Source organism: Hippoglossus hippoglossus, chromosome 3 (assembly GCF_009819705.1).
Source record: "Hippoglossus hippoglossus isolate fHipHip1 chromosome 3, fHipHip1.pri, whole genome shotgun sequence".
NCBI lineage: Eukaryota > Metazoa > Chordata > Actinopteri > Pleuronectiformes > Pleuronectidae > Hippoglossus > Hippoglossus hippoglossus.
In genome coordinates this window covers 30070325-30094971 of record NC_047153.1, presented here as the reverse complement: position 1 = coordinate 30094971, position 24647 = coordinate 30070325, and the positions used below count along the sequence as shown (strand labels likewise).

The 24647-nt window shown below is 38.6% G+C and overlaps 1 protein-coding gene across 2 annotated transcripts in view; it reads right to left on the bottom strand.

Moving 5' to 3' along the window:
- Positions 1–24647, bottom strand: part of arnt2 (aryl-hydrocarbon receptor nuclear translocator 2) — a 55142-nt gene that overhangs the window by 11991 nt on the left and 18504 nt on the right. For both annotated transcript variants that reach the window (XM_034581658.1, XM_034581657.1), the window contains exons 6-12: positions 23106–23208; positions 19354–19419; positions 15998–16083; positions 14140–14216; positions 10485–10619; positions 8994–9068; positions 7132–7283 (exon numbers count right to left, since the gene is read on the bottom strand). In XM_034581658.1, the coding sequence (XP_034437549.1) occupies positions 7132–7283; positions 8994–9068; positions 10485–10619; positions 14140–14216; positions 15998–16083; positions 19354–19419; positions 23106–23208 (694 nt within the window). The remainder of the gene's footprint in view (positions 1–7131; positions 7284–8993; positions 9069–10484; positions 10620–14139; positions 14217–15997; positions 16084–19353; positions 19420–23105; positions 23209–24647) is intronic.

The window sequence follows — 24647 nt, the reverse complement described above, 5'->3', positions numbered from 1 at the left end:
TCACAGTGGTGTCCAAATGAATAAAGCCCTTCTTTTTTACCTCAAGCGGTTTTATCCAATGATTCTCTGGCATTTGACAGAATAGAAATGAAAAATTCAGTCCTTTACATATAAATGTGGCCTAAGTAGCTAGTGCTGCTCTCTATGTATTCCCAATGACAGACACAAATTCAGAGACAATCTGTGACCAGGGCCTTAGGCTATAGACCGTTTTTACTTGAGCGTTACAGCATGCTCCACAATTGCATCAGATCTATTTGTAAGTCTATTCTCTTAATTTCCTGCTATTTATCTTTGTCTGAGTTGTGAGGATAGTAGCCAGCCACTCCACCACATCCTCCCGTATCTCCTATGTTATCTGGAGACATTCCCAGACCAGATGGGATATGTAATCCCTCCAGCATCTATGGGTCTGTTTTGTACAACTGGGAGGCTCCTGTCCTCCCAGTTGTACAGTTGGGCATGGATCAACTCCACAGGGAGGCATGCAGGAGGCATTCAAATCTTATCTGGATGGCTGAGCTTTTCTTCCTGTCATCTTCACATCAATTGAACTGGGTTTAACTCAATGTTGTCCAACCATGTCTTAAGGCAAAAGGGCTTATACCTATTCTGATCAGAGACACTCTAAAGTGCAGCGAAAACCTTGAATTTACAAAGAAGAGCAAGATGTGCTAAAAAGATTTATTCTGTAATAAAATGCAATACATGCTGATGAGTGATCTGCAAAATCTGGTTAAACAGTGACTGCCCCAAAGGGACGTTATAAGAAGCAGAGCGAACGTGCCCATAATGAGGCAGTGCAACAGTATATCTGAGTTAGACAAACAGTCTTAAGCAGTAGCAGAGCAAATTTGCACTTGAGCATGTACTATTTGAAAAAGAGAGTTTTAAAGGAAGGCATAACAAAATCTGAATGTGAAATGAATAAATAATGGTCTCGAAATAAAGAAGATGCTCTTGATTAAAGATAGGAAAGAAACTTTATCATGTACAGTGGATGTTCTTGTCTGATTGCCTGTTTAAAACAGGCTCAGACTCCCTGTGGAGAAAACTAATTTCTGCAGATTGTATGATCTCGTTCTTTCAGCAATTATTGGTGTGGGCTAAAAGGCAGATCAACTGGCAGATCACCTTCGCCTCCATGCTCCTGTCGTGCTATATCACAGAAGCCCAGTGCAACGCTTGCATTACTACCAACATTGTACTGATCCAGCTGTCAATCTCATGCTCCATGAATTGGTGCTACTTAGAATGGAGGCATATACAAACCATGAAAACTCAGTAGATAAAAAAAAAAAAAAAGCACAGATTACCTGTTTTGAATGCAACAGACTGGAAGGAATGAGATAGATACCCTGATGGTGTGATAGCTTTGGATTATGAAGTCTACATGAATAGGTGAAGATCTCTTACTGCTGATTCTTAATTTGATATTTGTACATTTATAAACACAGTTTCTTTAGTTGAAAATGAAAACAAAAGAAAGAAAGAAAAAAGAAAGAGATAACTGCATTTACACCTGTTAAATTGCATCACAATGAAGACATGACAACCTCTGGAGTGGGTTTGGCCGATCGGATTACCATCTCTTCTCAATATGTGCATTTACACCTGTACTGTCATCTGACTGCAATCTGATCACCCAACACACATTTCACTAGAGGTGTATATTGAGGAAATAATGACATGAACATGATATGTGCTTGATAGTAACTTTATACTATTTGACATCACCAGCTGTACCGTCCTTCTCTCCAACTCGCCCACACACTCACCTTACAATATACTGCAATCCAACAAAACAACTTAAATCACTGAATCGTTGTTATTGCAGAGTTAAGGCAACACCTCTCATATAATTTATGTGAGTTTGCTGAGTTAAATAAATAAATAAATTATAGATTACGGGTGAGCCGAATACTCGGATGAAACGAGTATCCAGTACGGATAATGTACTAAAAAAGCCCTGTTATCAGTCACACACAAACATCACAATGTTTAAATGTAATTTTGAAAACGTTTTTTTTTTTTTATTTCATAAAAAAGAAAATGTTGAGTATGAAAACTCGTTGAGTATGTTTATGAAAACCTGCATTTTACTGAATACTTCTTAATACTGCATGTGAAGTTTACTCACTGAAGTTTATAAAAAACTTGTTCTGAATAGTTCTCTTACTGGTGTGATCAAAAACATGGATCTGAAGCTCAATTCTAAGGCTGTTCTGTAAATAGTTTTCTAATAAACAATAAATATGGCATCTTCTGATCAACCTATATCCATGTCAGGCTTAAAATAACAACCTCCGGTTTAAGCCCGAGTACGGATATGGATAATATAGTTGTTTGAACAGATGCAGATAATGGTGTACTGGCTCATCCCTACTATAGATTACTGATCAGCTGTTTTTGCTGCTCATACATTTTTGGCCTCATCCAGTACATGTGTACAAATCCAGGCAACAATGAATTTGAGGGCACAAATTTTTAATTCTAGAGCACAAACCCCTGCCTCACTTTGTACATGTAGAAATGCTGGCTATAATAAACTATTTATTTGCATTGATGATTCATGTGCAGTCACCTGAATAAGATTTTTGATTCTGTGTATCAGCCAAAAAGAGCCGATTAGTAGTCAAATCTCCAAATCTTATGAAATAAGGCAGATTTGACCTGAAGAGCCACATTTGTAATGCTGTATGTTGATTTTTTGGTGAGATGCCATTTTTCCATTTCAACACAACGCCTAATATAGTAAGTCAGCATCACCTGACTTGTAGAAAATGTTCAGAAAATATTGTCTTGTAAAGATTGTCTACCATAAGAGAGCTTAAGTTTATTAATCAAAAAACGCAGTGTTAACTATGATGGCAGAGATGTAGCTCTGTGTGAACATGCTTGTCTTATATTCATTTTCACTTCTTCGCACATGTACAGTACATTGATGTTATCTGACAAAAGGGCTTAGGGGCATGCTGCCACAGCAGGACATTACAAGTTCAAGTCACTCACTCTCCACTGCCTCCTCACATTCAGCTTATCCAAGGAAAATAAGATGTAAATCAGGCTCTGCAGAGATTTACTTTACGGCTTGCCTGAGAAGACCAGATGGAAGGTCTGAAACATTTTGGGGCAATTTAGGACAATGCACAACAGGAGATTAGAACTGCATCTATTACAGCTGATGGGAATAAACAATGCACGACACAATTTGCCAATTATATTCAAATTTCTCCGCCACATTCATAGATCTACTTTGTTCTTGTGATCACATAAATATAAATTTCATAAACAAAAAAGGTTCTAGAGTATATCTTGTAGATAATTTACAATGTACATCATATTAGCAAATAATTAAATGATAACATTATTCCTGGAACAAATTCATACCGCAGCCCTAATATCATCACCAACAGCTTTCACTATTTATTACATAAGATTGTCATTGAGTGCTGTATCCACTGAGCTCATGGAATTAAATCAGCCCTTCTCTTTTCACTTTATCGTCTCACTGGCCTGTATCAAACTGAAATACAACTCTGAGCAGCAAAGAATTAATCAGCGGCGTGCACATGGTTTGTGAACACTTTCCCAGAAAACGTGTCCTGTGAAGCTCCTGCCCCACAGCTGAGCAGTGTGCATATAACCAGAGGACACTCAAAACACCGATATGAGTGTTGCGCAAACATGCACCACCTGAGCACACACAGATGTTCACTGTGCACACTGAGCTGTTCAAAAGACAGCTCATCAATGTGCATGTTCAACAGTGTAAGGATATTGCCTACTCAGCTACCGCTAACACATAACATACATCACATAACATGTGCAAACATGCAAAGTATTAATCATGCCGTGAGGACCTTGAGAAAGCCATCTCTTCTCAACTCCGTAGTTTTCCGTTAATTTAATTCTTTTTTTTTCTCTCAATAGCAACATCATAAATCTAACACATATACTGTTAAAAGTGTGCCTGCCATCACAGCCTCAGGGATCCGTTGGCAGAGATTCATGGCAGTGATCACTCTCACACACACACACACGCGCACACACACACGCTATTAGCTGTATGTTTACACTGGTAATTGGTTGAGCTCACGGCAGTCCTTCACTGACGATGACAGCCAAGAGCACATACAGGAGGAACAGGACACGAATAGCTGCACATGGTGACAAACACAGTGGTGCTATTTTCCTGTGAAGCACAAACGTTATTTGCTCCACTGTACGGTTTCAGATCTTAGTGACTGGTCATGCACCCTCGTGCAAGGAGAGGCAAATTCCGTGCGGTTCACCGCCCGCAGGTCAGATGCTCAGTGCACTTTGGTTCCACCATATTTCAGTTATTTTACTAAATGAAATCGCATATACACACAACCAGGCAACATCTTTATTCACAATCTCCTTGTCTATTTCTTTTCTGTTTTTTTCAAACAGTTGACATATGATCATGCAGACACATTTTTCTTCTTGACTGGCAATAATGACAGCTAGACAGGACAAATGAATGATTCCTATCAGCTTCATAATCCACAACAGTTAGTAGGTAGTCTATACTGATGGCCTTTCCTTCACCTCGTCTTTACAGCCGCCTGAAGGCAGCAGGTATCTGTTCCATCTGTCTCTCACAGGAGTAATGTTGTCTCTGTCAGACCAACATGACATACAGCACATCTGCTGGTTACATTTTATGCAACCAGCAACCAGGCTTCTGCAAAGGAGACATACAACCCCTACAAGTGCGTGCAATAAACTTGCTTTAATAAATTATTTCACAGTTTCGACTACAAATCAACATGCATAAATGTAAAACTGTTAATATTGTCTAATACTGGTAATTTTCTAGAACAGCTGCAGCAGTTTCTCATCTACAGTTTCGGCATCTTGACTATTTTTCAAGTGCGGTTCTCACTAAAGATTTATATTTACATAAGTTATATTGTCATCATATTAACATCATTAGAAATCTTTCACTATTGAATTTTTTTTTATCATTTTAACATTTTAAAAAACAGTACATTATTACAGCACAAAGTGGAATCCATGTGCAGTATATAGTGATAAAAGAAAGCCCAGTCATGTAATTATTGATAAGTAATATTAACATTATGTCTATAATTTAAAAGGTGAGGCAGAATTTCTTCAGTACTCTCTCTCTGTCTCTTGGATGATTACTATTGTTATTGATAACTACCCAGACACAGTTAGACACACAAACACGTGTGCGTGTCGCAGTGGTTCAGAGCACGTGCAGAGCAGGTAGAGTGAGGCAGTAATGCCTGTATACAGTGGAAAATGCCAGTGACAAGTTTTTTAACCCAAGATGACGTAGTCAATTAGTTTCAGTCAATAACTTTTTTTCAGCCAACAGATTCAGTTCAACGATGTTATGAACAAAGACATGTTTTCATGGATGTTTGGTATTTTTGCTTGACTAATGACATATGATTCTCTAAAACTATACGAGAAGAATAAACTAGATCAACTATCTAATAATTGTATAACTACTCTACATATTCTCAGAAAGCTGCAATAGTTTCAATATTATATTTTGTCAATATTACTAACCTCATCATAATACAAGTGCTAACTTCCCTGTAATATTCAGGGATTTATCTTGTGTTGTTGATGCACCCTAACTGCTGCCTTGTGTTTATGACATGACATGTGTATTTCACAAAGGACAAACAAGAGGCAGGTGAGATTACGGAGAGTGAGACTCTGCACCTTTCACTTCATCATCAACAAAGACTGTGGTTGAATATCATCTGCCCTGAGCGTTCTTGGGACAGACAGTGTTTCTTTTCAAAGATCTTAAAAGCCTCAGTATTATTCCTGCTGGTAAAGGCAGCAGACTTCATACAGGGAAAGGAGCGAGGTGAGAAAAGCGACATGTCAGGTACGATCAGAGCAATCTAATTTCCTACCCAAAGATATAGGGTTAAACTCAATATATATCTGCTCTGAGTGAAATCTTAAAACAACCTGTGTGTAGAATTACACGTGATGTTATGAACAAATGCTACTACTCACGACAACTGGTGCTGTTCACTTCATGCTATTGCTATCTATTACTCTTTTAACATCTCTGCTTGGCCTTTGCTTTATTGAGATGCAGCTGCAGGCCTCATGACAACACATGGTTAAAGCGAGGAACACTGACCAAGTTAAGTCATTCCATTTAATTCAGTTAGTAACTTGAAGACGTATGAAGCTTCTCAACTTACTGAAATGCATGGTTTTTACAAAATCAAAATACTGTTTCTCGAACAAAAAGTTCATATTAATGACCCAAGAAAAGCCATAAACTAATTTAATCATCTGAGCAAAGTTTTCTAAAGTTCACTTAAAACAAAATGATGTTACCTTCTTAAGAGTAATCTTTCCTTATCTCAGCCACTGCTGTCCTTTCATTGGCTTTATCAACAAATCTCAGTGATGTTTATTGAAAATGATATGATAAAATGTAGCTCTGGGTTTGGTTTACCTTCTATCTGTGCAGTTTTCTACACAGTGTGTGTGTGGCGTAGTGATATTGTCCTTTTCGGTTGTGCCATTAAAATATCTAGGCACAGTGATCACTTTATTTGTCCTCAGAGGTCAGCTGGTTGCTCTTTAGTCTATCAGTCTTCAAGGAGATAGTATAATTCAGTTTAAGCTGTTTACATTTGGTTTCTAAATAGGAGGCTCTGTGCTTTGCTGTCTCATGCTGTCATTAGAAATAGAGATGAAATGTTTTTTCTTTAAACTTGGCATTTCTGTTAACTTTTATTCTCTTTAATCTGGACTGTGGTGAAAAATATTACATTTCCAAGAAAATCACTGAATACATTTCTTAACTGAACAGACATATGCTGGTGAAAACTTTTCTAGGTCAGTCCAGGTTGGAACTTCGGTTCACTGAAGGGAAAACCTTAATGTAGTAGCACATGTTGCTACTTAAGACAAAAGCTCTGTTCTTGTGGCTGCCACACGGTTAATTTTACATGCTGTGTGTGTGTGTGTGTGTGTGCGTGTGTGCGTGTGTGTGTGTGTGTGTGTGTGTGTGTGTGTGTGTGCGTGCGTGCGTGCGTGCGTGCGTGCGTGTGTGTGCGTGTGTGTGTGTGAGAGAGAGAGAGAGAGTGAACCTACTTGACGTTGGTGTTGGTGCAGATGATGTACTCTATCTCGTCAGAGTATGGGTTCTGGAAGGTGAAACTGCTTGTTCGGATCAACATCCACTCTCTGTTCTTCATTCGGAAACGATACATCACTGACAGAACTTGTCCCTTCAACTTCACCACCTGCAGAGGAAGGAAATCACTGGTCATCATTGTTTCTGTTGTGTCTTAATTCTCTGGCTGGGTCCAGATGTGAAAACAGAAGCAGAGACTGAAACTACTGTCACAATATAGATTTATGTATTTTTCATCAAACTACATTTTCTTCAACATCTTCCATTCTGTTCATCTGAGAGTTAACACTTTAACCAGGAGAGTTAAACATTCACTTCCACACGTTTTCATTTCATTAGAGCAGTCTTTACTCAGACAAGAGCAGATGGGGACACATTTATTTCATTTGACACTTTAAGAGTGTACAGAGCAGCTGTGTGAAGGCCCATATTAATAAAACCGAGTCTAGGTTTTGAACTGTGCTGTTACATAGTCATGGTTTGTGCTGTGTTATTTACTCTGTGTGACAGGCTGCTGGTAATAAATACTAGGATCTTTCCCCTCTCAGCCAATCACTCTACTGACTGTCAGTCCAAGTAATGACAGCACTGCACATTATCCCCATGTAAAATTGAACTTAAACGACTTTGAAATGAGCTGCTGAGGAAGGCCAGAGCAGCTGATTACAGATATGGACAACTTTTCCACCCGTGAGGGGGAAGGAACGAAAGGAAAATTCAGTAGTAAGCGACTCGTTTTGAATGATGCTGTTATGCAGATAAATGGGGCAGATACTGGCATAACAGAAAACCAGCTCAAAACACACCAGATGACCAGATGAAAAGAACACCAGATAACCACTACAACTGAACCTGATGACATAATGTAACTATCCATATCAAACAAAGCAGCTATCCAGCTCTAATCAACCAGAAACTCATCCCACCCCACGAGATTAGGGATGACTGTATAATTGAAAATGTTGGACATTTTCTTTGTATCTATCTACACGTCACAGTATCCACATTCCTTTTTCAAGCAGAGCTGCTTCAAGTACAGAACGTGAATGAAACAAACATACAGTTATCTCTTTGAGTATAGATGAGTCCTATTGATTAGTGTTGGTGTTTATTGATAAAGGGCAAAGTGAGCGCAGGCCAGCAGGAGTGGGGGGGGAGGACAAGGCAACCTGAGCGTCAATCCTAATTCCGAAGTAGCAGTGATGATAATGTTGCAGCGGAAAGCCTACAGTGAATCAGTGGGCCATCTAATGACTATAGGTTTCAGATCTGATTTTTTATGGATCTTAATGAGGAGCACCCAGCAACATGACAAAGAAAGAAAAGAGTACCAGTGGTTTACGCCCGCCCAATCTGACTGTAGAGACTCAGTGAACTCTTACTGAGTGTGGATTTTGTGAAGGAAAGACAAAGCACTTGTGGAATATATTTGAGTGTGTGTGCATGTGAGTGAGCTGGATGAGAGCCAGAGGTTTCCACAGTGCATGCAGAAGGAAAACATTCCAGGTGGTGTTGACATTTTTGCTCGATCAAGCTGCTGAGAGTGACGGAGTTTGTGTTTAACTGTATGGATCCATCTCTATCCATCACCAGTGTCTACTCATCGTAGAACAAGAACATGCTTCAAACTTTGTTGATAAAAGGGATCTGCACACTTTACTCATCTAAAGCCTACCTTTCTTCAGTCTTTCTGTAACTTGGTTTTGAAAAGTGCCATTAAAAGTAAACTAACAGGTAATTTTTACAGCAAATAAATGAGCATAGCTTTGTCAACTTTCTTCTTTTCCCATTTCTCAGATTTGGACAGTCCATGTCTTACCTGTTGGAAACTTTCTCTCAGGTGACTCTGATCCTCAGGATGACAGAACTCCAGAATATCTTTTCCTAACAGGTCCTACAGGACAGAATAACACTCGGTTAATGGGGATACCCATGGAATAATCAAATAAATACTCAAACCAAATTACATATTGTATCCCATGTATCCCTACATGTGTCGGATGCTTGTTTTCTTTAATACAACAGATTGACGGGTTTGTTACATTTGGTAAATTCAGAGAAAATAACTTTTGAATCAAGACACAACCGGAGCCACAAACTAATGTTTCTGAAAGAGGAAGCTGCAATGTTTTGACACTAGATCTGAATGTCACTTTGTGATAAATTAAACAAAAAATACTGAGTTCCAAATCTAATTTTGTTTTTTTTGTCAGATTCTGAAATAAAATGAATCATTCATCGAGCTATTAAATGAAAGTTAAATGAGGTGAGAAAGTGATTAAGAGCCGACTGCAAAAGTTTATTTCAAAAGGTGAGAGCAAATTGCAGATTTTATGATGTTGGTGAGACAGTAAATAAAATGCCAGATATTCCATCTTATAAATAAGACTAAGGTTTTGCAGAAAAGAACAAGTATTGTTGAAGAATCTCCTCTTTTTGTGAATAATAACGAAATTAGGACCAACTTTGATGAAGGATTTCTTTCTTTCTTTCTTTCTTTCTTTCTTTCTTTCTTTCTTGTTGAGTAATGGGGGACGCATTCATTGTGAGCAGCCACAGGACTGTGTTTAACATAAATGACCAGTGAGGGCTGTCGCCTTCTTCCCACTGTCAACACAGTTATTCATGTGCTTGGCTGATAATTCAAAGTTACAGGAGAAAGAAGAACTGGGCAATAAAACTATATCAATAATTATCGCAATACATTTTCATCAATAGAAATATAATAAGAATCCCATGATTATTGATAGCACATAATTGCTCCACCTCGAATTTATAAAATATTTTTCTGTTTATCAAGTGTTTTTAATTCTCTGCTCATAAAAACTTTAAACCAAAACCAAAATAAGGAGTAAAAATCAGCAATAACGTGACATTTATTTTAATAATTATCAAATCGACTGATTTTAATTTCTTTATCTTTATATAATTTTTGGCCATATCTCCCAGCCCTAAGATGAAGTGTGAGCTGCAGTGTGTGGTTAAAATGATCAAGACAACAAACATGGATGATGCATTGGGTTTGCATCAACAGCAAATGCAAACTGGAGCAGATCAGAAATCCTAGGAGCTTCTTAACAATCATTATCAAAAATCCTGAATATAACGTGTAACATACACTAATATAAGCCTGTTTAAAATGAGTACCTGGTTCGCTGAAGTAAACTTTTAATGAAAACCTCATAAAAGATCAATGTTGGTAGTTCACTTTGCATATTAATAAGCTGCAAGGACAAAGTGAATTTTCCTTGCATGAAACTCAAAGGGTGGAAACCCCAACATCTCCATTATAAATGTGTTCTTTGTTCACCTGAGGCTGATAACCAATGACGTTGATACAGCGCGGGTCAACGAAAGTGATGACGCCATCCGAGTTGTGACGTGACAGGAATTCTGTGGGCACCGACAGGCCATTCATATCCATGGAGACCGGAGAACTGGTCACCTGAGGGAGGCACACACATATTTAAGATGAAACATTTTGTTATAGAGAAAATTGAATACCGTACCTCAGTGTTTGACACAAAATAACCACACTCAGTCCATGACTATGACAAAATAGTCTGAAACTGTTCCCTGGGTTTGTCTGTAACAACTCAATAAAACTTACTGTGGCAGACAACAAAAGATGAATGTATATTAATGGTGAAAAACACAACATCTGTGGTCAATAATTCTTCTGAATTGTTTTTTTACTTCAAAGATGGTGAGGAACAAATGAAGAGATGAAAAGAAACCGAGAGGAAAATGTATTTACACGATAAATACACTTGAAAACAAATGGGATAAATTAGGTAATCAAAGCATCATGAATTCACAGAGGGAGTAAATTATAACCAATACAAATCAAGTACAAAACAATAGTCTAACTGAAATCTTTAGAGTCACAAACACTGGTGGGCTTGAATTCATGTCAGTAACTAATTAGAACAAAAGTGACCTGTTTCAATGGCAAATATATATATATGCTGATAGAAAACTCAGACAACACCTTCAGCAAATCCACTTCTACATTTAACTTATGCTCAGATGCTCAGGTAGCTACATCCACCTGTGAGCCCAGCTACCTCCCTCCTGAAGCTCTGTGGCTCTGATGGGAGCAGCCAGACGAGAAGTGTCTGATGCTGGAGGAGCTGTTTAACAAATGTCCATGTACTGTTGGTAGTTCGCCTTACTCTAAATACCATGTGTACCTGATTTACCATGTCTACCTGTCCAAAACCTCTAAATATCTTACTGTGTTTTCACATCTTAAACCAGCAGCATGTGAGCGTAACACAACCCAGAAAAACGACTGCAGGAAACATGAGCATGTTTCACCTCCAGGCCACCAAAGAAGCCTCCAACATGTTTGTGGCCATTTGCTTTTGAACTCTTTTAAATTTGCTCTCAACACTCTAGAGTTAGCGGTAGGACATTGAGTCGTCTGTCAACAAGGTACAGAAGAGCTCTTCATCAGTGAAGGGAAAGTGAGTAGAGTCCACATTGCAGCATCACTTCAGACACTCTTGAGGGAATGCTTACAAAACAAGGGTCAAGTGGCTGACAGGGCTCCATAAGTTTTTCTACTGAATCTGACTGTCAGTTTTCAAAAATGCATTTCTTTAATTCAACAAGACACAGCTGTCAATGAAAATGTGCATTCAATCAATGTAAAATATTGTATAGCATTTACTGATCAAGAGACAAAGTTAACAAAAATGATCGAAATACACCAGGTATGTGTCAAATGTGGAATTAAGCATTGGTGATCCACAGACCCTCCTTCATTACTACACTGGAAGACAGAAACTTTTGAACATGGAAAAGCAACAGCCATCAAAAAGAACAAATCAACTCAATTTGAAATCACATATTGTTACAAGAAAATGGACAAAATGTCTTCATATTAGGTGGAAAATAATATCGCCATAGCATCATAAGAAAACTATTGAAGGGTAAGACTATAATAAGACACTATTGTGTGTTTGTGTGTGTCTGTGTATTTTGTTTTGTCCTTTTGTTTTTCTTGGTAGATAAGATTGTAGGTTTTTGTTGTTGGTTGTATATATTGAGAAACCTAATTAAAATGTAAACCTTTATTACATGTCTTTACTTCAACACTAATAGTTACCAAGACATGGCTGAATTGTCATCAGTGATTGTTTAAAGGCTCAGTGTGCATAATTTAGGGACATCTAGTGGTGAAGTGTCATGCTGCAGCTGAATACCCCTCACCTCACCCTCCCCTTCCAAACATGACAGAGAACCTGTGGTAACCTTCAGTTGTCACGAAAACTCAAAAGATGTTTAGTTTGTCCAGTTTGAGCAACTGTTAAAAACATGGCGGCCTCCGTAGAGAGGACTCGCTCCCGATGTAAATACAAAGTATTTAAATATAAAGGGCTTTTTCTTGGGTTAGGAAAACAACAATTTGTACAGTTTACATGAAACACACTGGTGAAAACATCACTAGGATTCTTTTATATTCAATTTCTGCCAATAGATCCCTTTCACCTAACTCTTACACACTGGACCTTTAAAGGCTGCTTGTTGGCTGAGCATGTTGTTGATGACCTAATTTATCACAAGATAACATTACTTCTCTCTTTTTATCAGTTTGATCATCTCTCACAGTAAATACTGTGTAAAGATTGTTCTAAGAGCACTGCCTCATCATGTCAAGATTTAAAAAAAAAACATGTTTGTGCATGAAGAACGCACTACAACCTGAACAGGATTGGATCCTTCAGACCACATGTGATGGCGGTCTGCTCCCATTCTGATAAGATCTTAGCGAGGTGTGAATGACATGAACAGTCTGGACACATTCTTAAGAACAAAGTTCACCCAACATTTAGGAAGGTCACATAACTGCTGCTTCCTGCTCCCGTAACCTGACTGTCAACAAGGTACAAACGAGCTCTTCATCAGTGAAGGTAAGAAGAGGCCGCACAGCAGCATCACTTCAGACCCTCTCGAGGGAATGCTACAACTTAAAAAACAAGGGTCAAGTGACAGAGGAGAAACCAAGCTTCTCTGACTGTCTCTTTACATAATAAAACCTCTTGTTTTTTTCTGACCAAACAGTTCCTGGAACCAGAGAAATTAACTCTGAGTCAAGAAAACATGGAACTAAACCTTTGTTTTTGCACATTCCATCGCATCAATGACGAACCATGAAGATTAGACAAATTAGACCAATGACGGATTAAAAACACAATGACGCAATGCATCTACACAAATAGAAAGTTTTGCAATCCAGTGTTGCATGACTCTGATGTTTTGAGTGGAATGAATAAAAAGGAGACACACGTGGGTTTAACAGAGACTGAAAACTCCAGATCGTCTGTTCTGCATTCAAGAATCTGCTGAGGGTTAGATGGTTATTTATTTTCTGCTTTAGAATGGAACCAGAGTGAAACAATCAGCAAACGAATCTCTCTCTCTCTCTCTCTCTCTCTCTCAAACTAGTCTTTAAACATGACTAAACATGTCCAACTCTTATCCTAACACTGATATCAATAACAACTTGTGTTTCCTCATTTTTGAAAATTTGGATCTGTACACAAGTTCACCAGGTTCAGGTCTGTGTTTGTGACAGTGAGACTTGCTAAACTTAACCAAGAACGTTTGAAGTGGAACAAATTTGATTCCCCGTTTCCCACTCTTTCATCAATTTGTCTTTTTTTATACAGTTGACAATAACAACATGATGGGGGATGAGGACAGGGAGAGATGGGAAGTGACAAGCAACAAAGGCACCGGAGTCAGAGGATGTTCGTGTGCGTTTGTGATGGTAACAAGAACAAGGAGGAAATACGAGAAAATATGTTAAATCCATCTGCTCCTCTGCATAGATTAAATATACTTCGCAACACACACACATTCACAAAGAAACAGACACACACACAGACACAAGAAAAGTTTTATCTGGAATAGGTCAACAAAAACAACTACACCCACACAAACACACAAACACACACCTGCAGTCTTCCGATGGCCACTAGGCAGTACTTCCCGGTCTGACCTGCCTCTGTATCTTCGTCTGGTATAGTCATACCTGAGGAAAAGAGATAGGCAGAGAAAGAGAGAGAAATGTTGAAGAGAGAGAGGCCATTTAACAAACATTCCTCACAAAGCGTGAACACTTATTTTTTCATTTGCTACTTGAACTTTTCAGCAGTGAGTGGTAATCTAGTGGCCGACACAGCCACTGCTCCCTTACAATGAATTATAAATCATGTTTTCAACATCAAGCCTCCACACTGTAAGAATGTTTTCTGCCAAAACACCAGACTTCTGCAACATGTTTTAGAAAATTCCACCTCACAATCTTGTGTCACTTTTCTCTCTCATTTTAAAGAGAGCTGCTTTTACTTTATTATAAGCTTTGGCGTGGATTCACAGTTACATGTGTGTGCTTTCTCTTCAGGCCCAACAACATAAACACATTCATATATATATATATATATATATTTATATAAGAGTTATAAAACGTCTGTAATATGTATTTTATTTTGCTGAAATTCCTGACCAGTCATCTATGGCAGTTTACCAGACAGCTGAGAGAGATGAGCCTTTGTCAGGCAAAACCATGACCCTGTCCTCACTTGTGGACACATTCCTCTCTTCTAACACAGTTTTCAGTCTGCAGCCATTTTACTGCTGCTTAATGTACAAGGCATCTGTTTCTGCGCCACGTCTCTATTGTCCATCTGTGTCTTTTAAGTGTTACGTGCGTGTGTCTCGCATGATGACTCTCTGCCAGAAGCATTTTGTCCCAAATATTCCAGAGGAGTATTTTTAGTGCAAGGAAGCAAAGCATGTGTCAGTGATTTCAAAACACATATGGTATTTGTGTTATCGCTTACAATGTTCCAGCATGACCTCAAAGTTTTGAGAGGTGATTTAGATGTGTTTTACTTGATGTTGTTCAGCTTCAACACCCAACTACACACCTGGTCTGAGAAGGCACATTCTAATGTCTGCAAACGCTGCACTCTCTGTGTTTGTGTATACTGAGAGTTCATCTGAGGCCTTATACTGATACTTTAACAGCTACTAAGATGACTGAAATTTAAAAGAAATAACTACCTACTTCTAAAATACTTCTAAAACAGGTTCATCTAAAATTGAATAACATTTTAGATGAATTTATTCTGGTCAATAACTCCAAAGTAATGACCAATGAGCAGTCCCAGAAAGAAAGAGCTAGAGTGATGTGACTACAAGGTCTGGCTGGGTGTGGATGTTGATTTTGGCAAGTAAAAGAAAATGGTCAACATAGGTCGCACCACATCAGAAAGGTGTGGTGGAAACATGGGTATAAATGTCTATAAATATTAGACATATCACCAAAGAATATCACCAAACCTATACTTTAAATACGAGTCTTGAATTGAATTTGTTGAATGGTAAAATTAGTTCAGGGTCTGCAAGAAATGTAATTAGGTGGTGAAGCAGTAGAGAAAATACACATTGGTCCAAGGCTTTAGTTGGCTGAGGGCCCATTATCTAAGTTTTTGTCTGCAGGTCAGTGAAACAGTTGGACTGGTTGCAGGTGAGCTTTAAGGATTATTTTAGTGCAAAGTAACAAATGTGTATTTTGGCTGACCACAGCGGCTGTCCAATACGTGCTTTTTACAGTCCCTTCCAAACCACTCACACCCACTGGATAGGATACCAGAGCTACACAAGCTGTTGAAGATTTGTGGTTGACTCCAGGTCGTGATCCAGAGCCCACAGCTGCTTTAGGTGAGACCAGGCCACGCTCACTCCGAGGTGAAGTTTGGCTTAAGCAAGGATAGAGAAAAGAGCATGGAGCTGTGGATGTTTACAAACCTGCAGGGGGCCAGGCTTTGATGTAGCCAGTGCAATGCACCACAGAGTACTGAGCTTCTCCTTCTTTTGACGGTCCAAGGCCATTCCTGTCCATTAAACACAGACACACACAGACACACACAGACACGGGAGCATGTTAAATATACTTTGTCCTGACTAAAGGAGTGTACTTCTCCCCTTAAATTGGAACTTTTCCTAAACAAACTCCACACTGTGTAAATCTGACAATGCTGTTTAGATGTGTACGGGGTAAACAGAGGTTTTCTAAAACAATGACCCAAGCCAGGCCAGTGATCGTTAGAGGTAAAGAAGATCTAAATGTCTTCTTTACCTCTAACGATCACTGTGAAAGTTCATTTTAAATGCCAAATACACAAGAGCTGTTGTAAGTAATCCTGGATTTATCTTCAAATGACATTTTAAAATTAAGATTTCATCAGGATAACTGCTAGTTTAAGGACCAGTCTCTTATCTAGTGGTGAAGTTGCATATTGCAACCAATTGAATATACCCCTCACCTCACCCCTCCCGTTCTAGGCATGTTGGAAAACCTTCGGTGGACCCCAGGTAACATAAAATGTTACTCTCTAGAGTCTGTGTTTTGATTTTCCCATTCGGGGCTATTTTAGAGACATGGCAGTGCAAGATGGTGTCCTCTGTGGGGAAGTAAAACATCTCCACATTGCTGTGTGCCTCATTGTATAAACTGTAGTACAGTGGTCCAGCCTTTTCGAGCCCAAGATCACTTTTTAATTCCAAACTTAAGCCGAGATCTACCATTACATTACATTTCATTAAAGGCTGAATGTAAAAGAAATAAATATATACAAAGAGAGGCAGTTGTGCAACTTTTTCTATTCACTGCACAATATTCAAATTAATATCACTTCATATTTACAATGCAAAATATGTAGCTTCTCAGTTCCACAACATGTTCTGCAGAGGAGCTGCTACTGCAGCACAATGTTTGTACATTTAGGCTTTGATTTGAATATGGCCACAAATGTGATTATTACCCTGTATGAAAGAAGTCCCTTGTACTCTAATAAATACCAGTACTACATAGTATGAAGCCGTGCATCTTCCGCTCTTGCAAATATTTCACAATAATAACCCCTTTTTAGACAAGGGAATGGATTCCATCAACAGAAACGCTGGAGTGCTTTTATTTTGAAAAGGCATACAGAAAGTGTTGCAACCATTTGTTTGTGACATAAATTCATCAGATAAACATTAAAACTCAGGTTAAAGATCATTTTCTCTGTTTATTCTGCTGTGAACCACAATGTTTATCTGTCTATGACACAAATGTATTTACAACACTTTCCGAACACGTTTCAAAGTAAAAGCACTCCAGCGTTTCACCTTCTTAATCCACTCATTTGTTCCAACGGGTCTTTGATTGTTATCGACAGACCGAAAGATGCGCATCTTCATACCGTAGAGTCCTGACATCTACTTTAGTACATAAACCAACTTGTTCTTGAAGGAAATGCAGGAGATAAACCTGCAACTCCACCGCCAGTAACGGACACACCAGTTAGATACCAGTTATTATTGAGTATAATTACATGTTAGGTAGGAGGGAATTGCTGAAATTGATTGGTGTTTTCAGTAGCCTATAACGCTAAATGCGAATCACGCCCTCACTGCAGGAACATAAAACACTAGGCACTATTTATTTTCAACAATTCCTTTGTTATATTTGGTTTCATCGTCCTGTTAAAGTAATGGCTTTAAGGCTCACTTGTATATACTGTACATTAGTTGTGTAACAAACAGCTAATCAGTTCATCTGTACATATTTCCGTATTCAGACTGTATTGGAAGTGAACATGGCTTGTATCAAAGGCTTGTTAATAATGGTAAAATGAAAAGATTGAATGGAAAGGCAATGTCTCTGATGAAAAATGAGAAATGTAATTTTTAGTAGTAGGAGGTGGTCCTTTCAAAGCTTCTGTGGAAAAACAAATTTGAAAGCTGAAATCCTAAACGCCGTCTTGGCTCATTAACATGCACCATTGAGACAGTCTCTAACTTGGACTCTCCAGCTTCCAGCTCCAGTTGACAGGCTTTAATGTCTAATGACGGGGTGATGATGACCTCTTTGTTTTCAGCCTCCAGCTCGTTTGTAAAAAGTTTGGCAAATCTTTATCATGAAAAGTCAATTTGCTTTGGCTCCTTGCAGCGTCTGTTCACACTGTTCAAGACCTGCATTAAAACTAAATGACTGATACAGAGAAAACGTCTAAATCTGATGGTTATTGGAAACGATTCACCTTCAGTTAGAATTCTAAACCGATGCGCCGGAGGGCATCAGAGATCGCTAAGATCAGTATGTCTAATTTTTGACTGTGTCATGACTTGATGACAGAAGTTTGTGGTAAATGTGCCAGATCATGGATCTGCAGCAGAGGATGGTGGTGTTGAGTACACAAAAGTCAAATGTTGTTCGAGTCTCTTTACTCTTCTTCGTATTTTCTCTGCATATTCAAATAACCTGTTATATTTGTTAACACCCACACTGTGTATCTCCCATAATGGCTCCATTTAAATATGACAGGACTATTATGGAAAGAGCTGTAACGCATGCATCATATTTGACGTCTGGTATTTGAGAGGGAGCTTTGCCACTAAATAACAATATCAACTGATGAATTTGTTTTGGCTGTTTTATACAGTCAAAAAAGCAGCAACAGAGCATGTTAAATTGTGACTCATATTTAATTCATATTTCCTCTCACAGGCTTTATGGAAAACATTTTTCAGGATATTCCTTGGGTAATGAAAGCAGTTGGCCTGCAAGAAAGTAAAAAAATGTTTTTAAAAGCCTGATGGTCTGATGATTATTGTGGTTTAGCAAAGTCGGTTTCTTTTTCCTTTCCTCTTTCTAACCTGATCTGCCACGAGAAGAATCATCCTCACAAATCCAAAGTGGCTTACAGAGTTTTGTGGTTTATTACATTGCTTTATTTGTCTTGGCACATACCAGTGGTATAATTAAATCTCCCAAGGTGGATTTAACCTTTCACTGCTGAAACCTTTACATAAATGTGACAACAGTTTCAACTTGAGCTCTGTTTGACATGTTACAGGTTCATTTTCAAAACCTTCTATTTATGCACATATCTAATGCTGCAAAAATATGAATCTAGCAAATAGCAAAATGCAATATTATGATAGAAATGGTTTCTCCTCTTTAGATATATAAATCATTAACCATTACCAGTTGTACGTTAAGTGATATTATAGAAGAAATATCAGGGGGTTAAGCCTAAGGTGGTGAATGGGAGACACAGGATGAGGCAGAAAGACGTAGTGGATCACAACCATGATTAGAGAAGCACTTCCTGTACCTGTATCTCTTCCTCATGTTTGACAGACGGTTTAGGGAGATGTGATCCAGAGGAGCACTGCCGCACCTGCATACAAACACAAAAAGCATACATCATGTACTGACACTACTATTGTCTAACTATTGTCACAGCAAAAAACCCTAATTATCATTTTTTTGTTGTGGGGAGGTCTATTTAAATGCACCATAGATACATTGTACAAAATGAAACATTTACATTTTTTAAATAATTAGTTTATTTTATGATTTATTTACTTATTTAAAAAGGGACATGGTGCAGCTCACACTTAAATGTCACACCATGTCAGATTATAGTTACAAGCTCATTAGCAACTGTAGTCCTGAAAACCTTTTATCATGAAAACACTGAAATGTTCAAAATGATCCCAATGATTAGTGATCAGAAGCATATTTAAACACAAACATTAAGTACCAGTTTAATTGGCAAAATAAACAGATGAGATTGCACTTTGACAACAGCTGATTAGAAGAGAATATAATAAAGGTTAAATCTGAAATATATTTATTATATTTATTTTGGGTGGTAGGAACATTGTCCCTTATGATTTCAACTTTATGATGTCCCTGAGCAAAGCTGCATTTTCCAAGATGTCAGAAAAAGGTTGGCAACTTAGATAATCAATAGCTGGATTAGTTTAACACAATGTGGTCTGAATTAATTTCAAGGATGAAAGAGGTAATTTAAAGAAGAGCACAGAGACACACATCTGCCTCTTTGTCTGCTCCTAAATACACATCCAGAAAACTCACCAGCTGTCACACAGATGAATATAGAGACCCACTGTATAAATCTGACCAGAACAACACATGAACACTAATGAACTTGCTGTGCAATTATTTTTAAAATTAGGGTTTGCTACACAGCTTGCCTGATGCATGAGTGAGTGAGAACACTTTGCAAATGTCCAGCTATAGCAGAAGGTGTTTTTTTTGTACCATGAGAACAGAAGCCTGACTCCATGCTGTAAGTGTAAAGAATTAATAGAATGAACCCCAAATCAAAGGTTACAGATTAAAGTCAGTTTTTGCCTCCAGTTGAGTTTCCTTTAAGGCTGATGGTACACAGTCAGCGGGTGTTTTTCTGTGGAAAAGGCCCGTCTGGTGGCTACACATTGCATAAGCCTGCCTGGATCTAATCATGGCTCCCCTGAAACATTAGCCTGCTGATCATGCTGTGTTTCTCTCAGACAATGTTTATGTACGTGTCACAGAAGTGAGTGCGTTTCACTTCTTCCTTGAAGTCTCTTTCAGACTGTCCCAGCAGCATGTTGTTTGAATTATGCAGGGCTTGGAATAGCAACAGAACAGAGGAACATGCCAGTCCAACAAAATCTTAACAACACTGCATCGTGTGGCTTTTCATGCGAGTATCAGGCCTTTGTTACTGATCCAGACAAAGCAAGGCTGCAGCAGCCCCTGATGACTCTACGCTCTCTGGCACCAACACAACCACAGCGTGTCAGAAAGAAATTGGAAAAGGTAGTTTGTTTTGTTAAACTAAACACGAGATCTTGCAAGCCTGTGAAATAGTCGAAGCTGCTTTGATGTAGTTTGTAACCAATGAGAAACTAGGGCTGTGGGACAAACTGTGATATTGTGTCATAGATCACAAACAACGATATTTAGCAAGAAACTGGTTTTGTAAAGGGTCTGACGCTTTGGTACAACAGACGTCAATGATTATTAGAATACTAATGGCAAGCCGGTTTAGTGTAATTAATGAGTGTAGGGAGACATTGGTCATCGAACCAAAAACCTCAGAGGAGCACAAATATGTCGTGTCAGAACAGAAAGGCATATGGCCTGAGGTTCATGTGGTGTGAAATGGGTTATGGGTCCATGAGCATCTAAATTTAAACAGCAGGTATGAATCATATATCACACGTTAGATGCATAGTTGTTGCAGAACAACAATTTTGTCATCATCCCCATCTGAAATCTATCAATTTCAGTACTTGTCATCAATCTTTACAACAAAAATGCTCAGAAACCACCCCTTGCTCCTTGCTTCCCCCGTCTGCTACCAACACAACAGAATCTTATTCTGCGGGAAACACTGGAAAGCGCTCATTTCTTTGTGAGGACTTGATGATACCTTATCAATTCAAGATAATGCCACTTGTCCTGTGTCGGAGTCTCTGTCGGAGTCCATTTCCTCCTCACTCCCCCTCTGACCTGCGCTCACTTTCCACTTTAACAAAAAACACCATCACTGATCTCAAGTTATTAGGACACGTACAGGACGGATGTTTACTTTGTGTTTGTTTGATTCTCTCTCGAGTTTATGAGACACATGTAAAATAACGTGACGCACAAAGTCATGACATCAGTGTTAAAGTGAGTGGAATGATCCGGAGTCATGATCCGACACCATCGATTTATAACTAAATACATGTGATTATCAGTTTGTGTGAAGAGTAACAGAGACAACCAGACACTCATGCCCACTCCAGCAGCAGAAGATCTTCAGATTACGCAGACGCAACGCGGTGTTTTAACTTCGTTGTTGCAGAAGAAGCGACGTCCCATTTATCCAGGAACATAAATATCAATTCAGAGTGAATTTTCATTTTTCTGTGAAGTATCCTTTTAAATGATGTGTGTATCATTTAGTGGCATCCAGTGGTGAGGGTGCAGATTGCAACAAACTCAACACCCCTAACCTCTACTTTTACAAGCATGTAGGAGAATCTACAGTGGCCCTAAGGAAGCAAAAAATGCAAAACCGGTCCTTTAATATATGTAGGACCTGTAGCATTCATGTGTCTAATGACAAATAAGAAATGTCTGATTTAGTATCTACATCTGGTATTTCAGTGTTTCAGATATATATTTATTCAACATTTAAATAAATAGAATTACTGGATCAGATGTTCCTATCAGAAAATATTACTGATAATATTGTAATATTGATTTCGATCCCACTGCTCAACCCTGCTTTTCACCTCTTTGAATATCTTCCATCTAGTTTCCTCCTCTGCCTGTGACTCACCGCGCATAAGTCTGTCTACTATGATTAATAGCCTGAGCAGCCCAATGAATCACATATGAAGCAGTGTTGTAAGAGTGTCTGTGGGGCTAATTAGAAACAGCTCAGCAGGACTACTCTCTGTTCCGTAGTAGGCAGTAGCTGAGAGAAACAAGCCATTGCTGTCTTTGTGAATGTCTAATGGCTGTCACTTTGAAAGCAACATATTCCTGATTGCCTGTCAGATTACATGAACCCCTGCTATTTGACACTGTGTACCATTTTTGCTCGCTCGCATGTCAATTGATTCCCATGTACAGTTACAAAGCAGAGGTGACCTTTTACGAGAGGCTCCATTCGTTCTCAACAAGCTTCATTTTATCCCCTTCTAATTCATTTTACGGAGTCATTATGATCGTAATCTATTACGATCATAATGACTCATAATTAACACTGCTGAAAAAGGACATCTCTAGAGCATGCTCATCATTTCTGTAAGCTTTTCAAAGAAACATGGATTTTAATACTTGCAAACAGAAATTAGATTAGATCAGTTTAATAAAGAGTCGGTCTAAAATTAAAACTAGTTTAACACTGTTACAATTAAATGTGTAACAGTACCAATGCCAGACCTGAAAATGTCAGGATGTCTTGTGGAAACGGCACATTTTAAATACATCACAGCGACATCTTGAAGACAGCAAGTCAACTTGCAGATATGAAAACACACATAATCATAGTCATACTCTCACACAGACACACACCTCAAGCGGCAGATGAAGGAGCGGCGGGATCCCATGCACATCCTCATGGAGGACTGCTGTCCCTCCTTCTTCACTGTTCCTGTCTTCAGGTCCAGAATCCGTCCTGTTAAAACACAAACAGCAGCTCAAATTAGAGTAGTTGCATTGCAAGTAAAGTAAAGGTTCACGTATAACAAACAGTCTCTTACTTCTTAGAACCTAGATACTTTTTTACATTGAGGGTGGACAAAGTTGTGCTTTATGTGCTCAGCTGTAATCAGGTACAAAAGAATGAAATGATGAGAAAATACTATCTGGTCCAGTGAGAGACAAAACTGAAGCTGTGCAGTGTAACCAGAGGTCAAGTTTACTAAATATTTTACATCACTGTCGGATATTTTTTTTAATGACGGAAAAATCGGAAGACCATCCATCATTTTGACAGATTAGAACAGTGAGGACAACAGCCACAATCTGTGTGACCGCTGTGGGTTACACAGAGGAGCAGAAGGAGCACAGGAGAAAAATTGGTTTGCATGGTGCTGACATGAATAGTGACCGCACTGTCGGTGTCTCTTTTCATTGTTTATTTCCGTGCTTTTATCATTTTTTATGTATACAAAATTATATTGTGATCAAGTTCATATTTATTGAGGCACTATCAAAAAGTGCCTCAATAAATATGAAAATCAAATAGACAGGTGATAACAGATTATGAATAAAGTTTTACAACCTTGTCCATCAGAAGTAAAGCATTTATTTTGTTCTTATGTCAGAGCTGGATAGGATTTTCTGATCGTCACTGTGTGAAACTGCCAATGACACCTATATGATGAGGGTTTTTTGAGCTCATCTTGCTTTATTCTAAATAAGGTGTCATTTGTGAAATTGGAGCTCTGGATCTCCTCAGACTCAGCAGGAAGAATAAAGGCAAATTGTTTTTCAGCTCCCAAAATAAAAGGTCCCAGAGATGTCTGACCTCCATTATCCCCAGGATTGGTTGAAGCATACACAGGATATTGATTTGGACTAGTTGTAAATTGACGTGCTGCAAGTGATACTGTCGCTAACTGTCAAAATCCCCTAAGGGTTCATGTAAGGACAAAGTAAACCGAAAGGCCATATTTTATTTTTGTTATGTCTCGCAAACCACAGAGGCCTTCTGACTCCTTGTTTGGGAACCACTGGTCCAAACAATTCAGTGCATTTTCAACTATTATTCAAAACATAAATAAAAATGTATATAAAACACTGGTAATAGTTTCGAGAATCACTTATCAGCATGAGCATATACATATGCTGGTGAACAAGGTCACCACCTCTTCAATATTTCTATCGGGAAAGAGTTCACAGAGTCACAGTCTTGTGACCATATCCATAGTGGATGTCACGGTTATTTACTTGACCAGCAGTTGTGAACTTGCTGTGGACAACAGCAGGTTCTTGTCACTGCAGAGCACAGCCATTTTCAAACCGTCACACATGGAGAACCCCATTCCAAAAATCCTAATTCATTTTTTCAGTTTACTTGTGCAGCAGAACCACTGCACACACACACACACA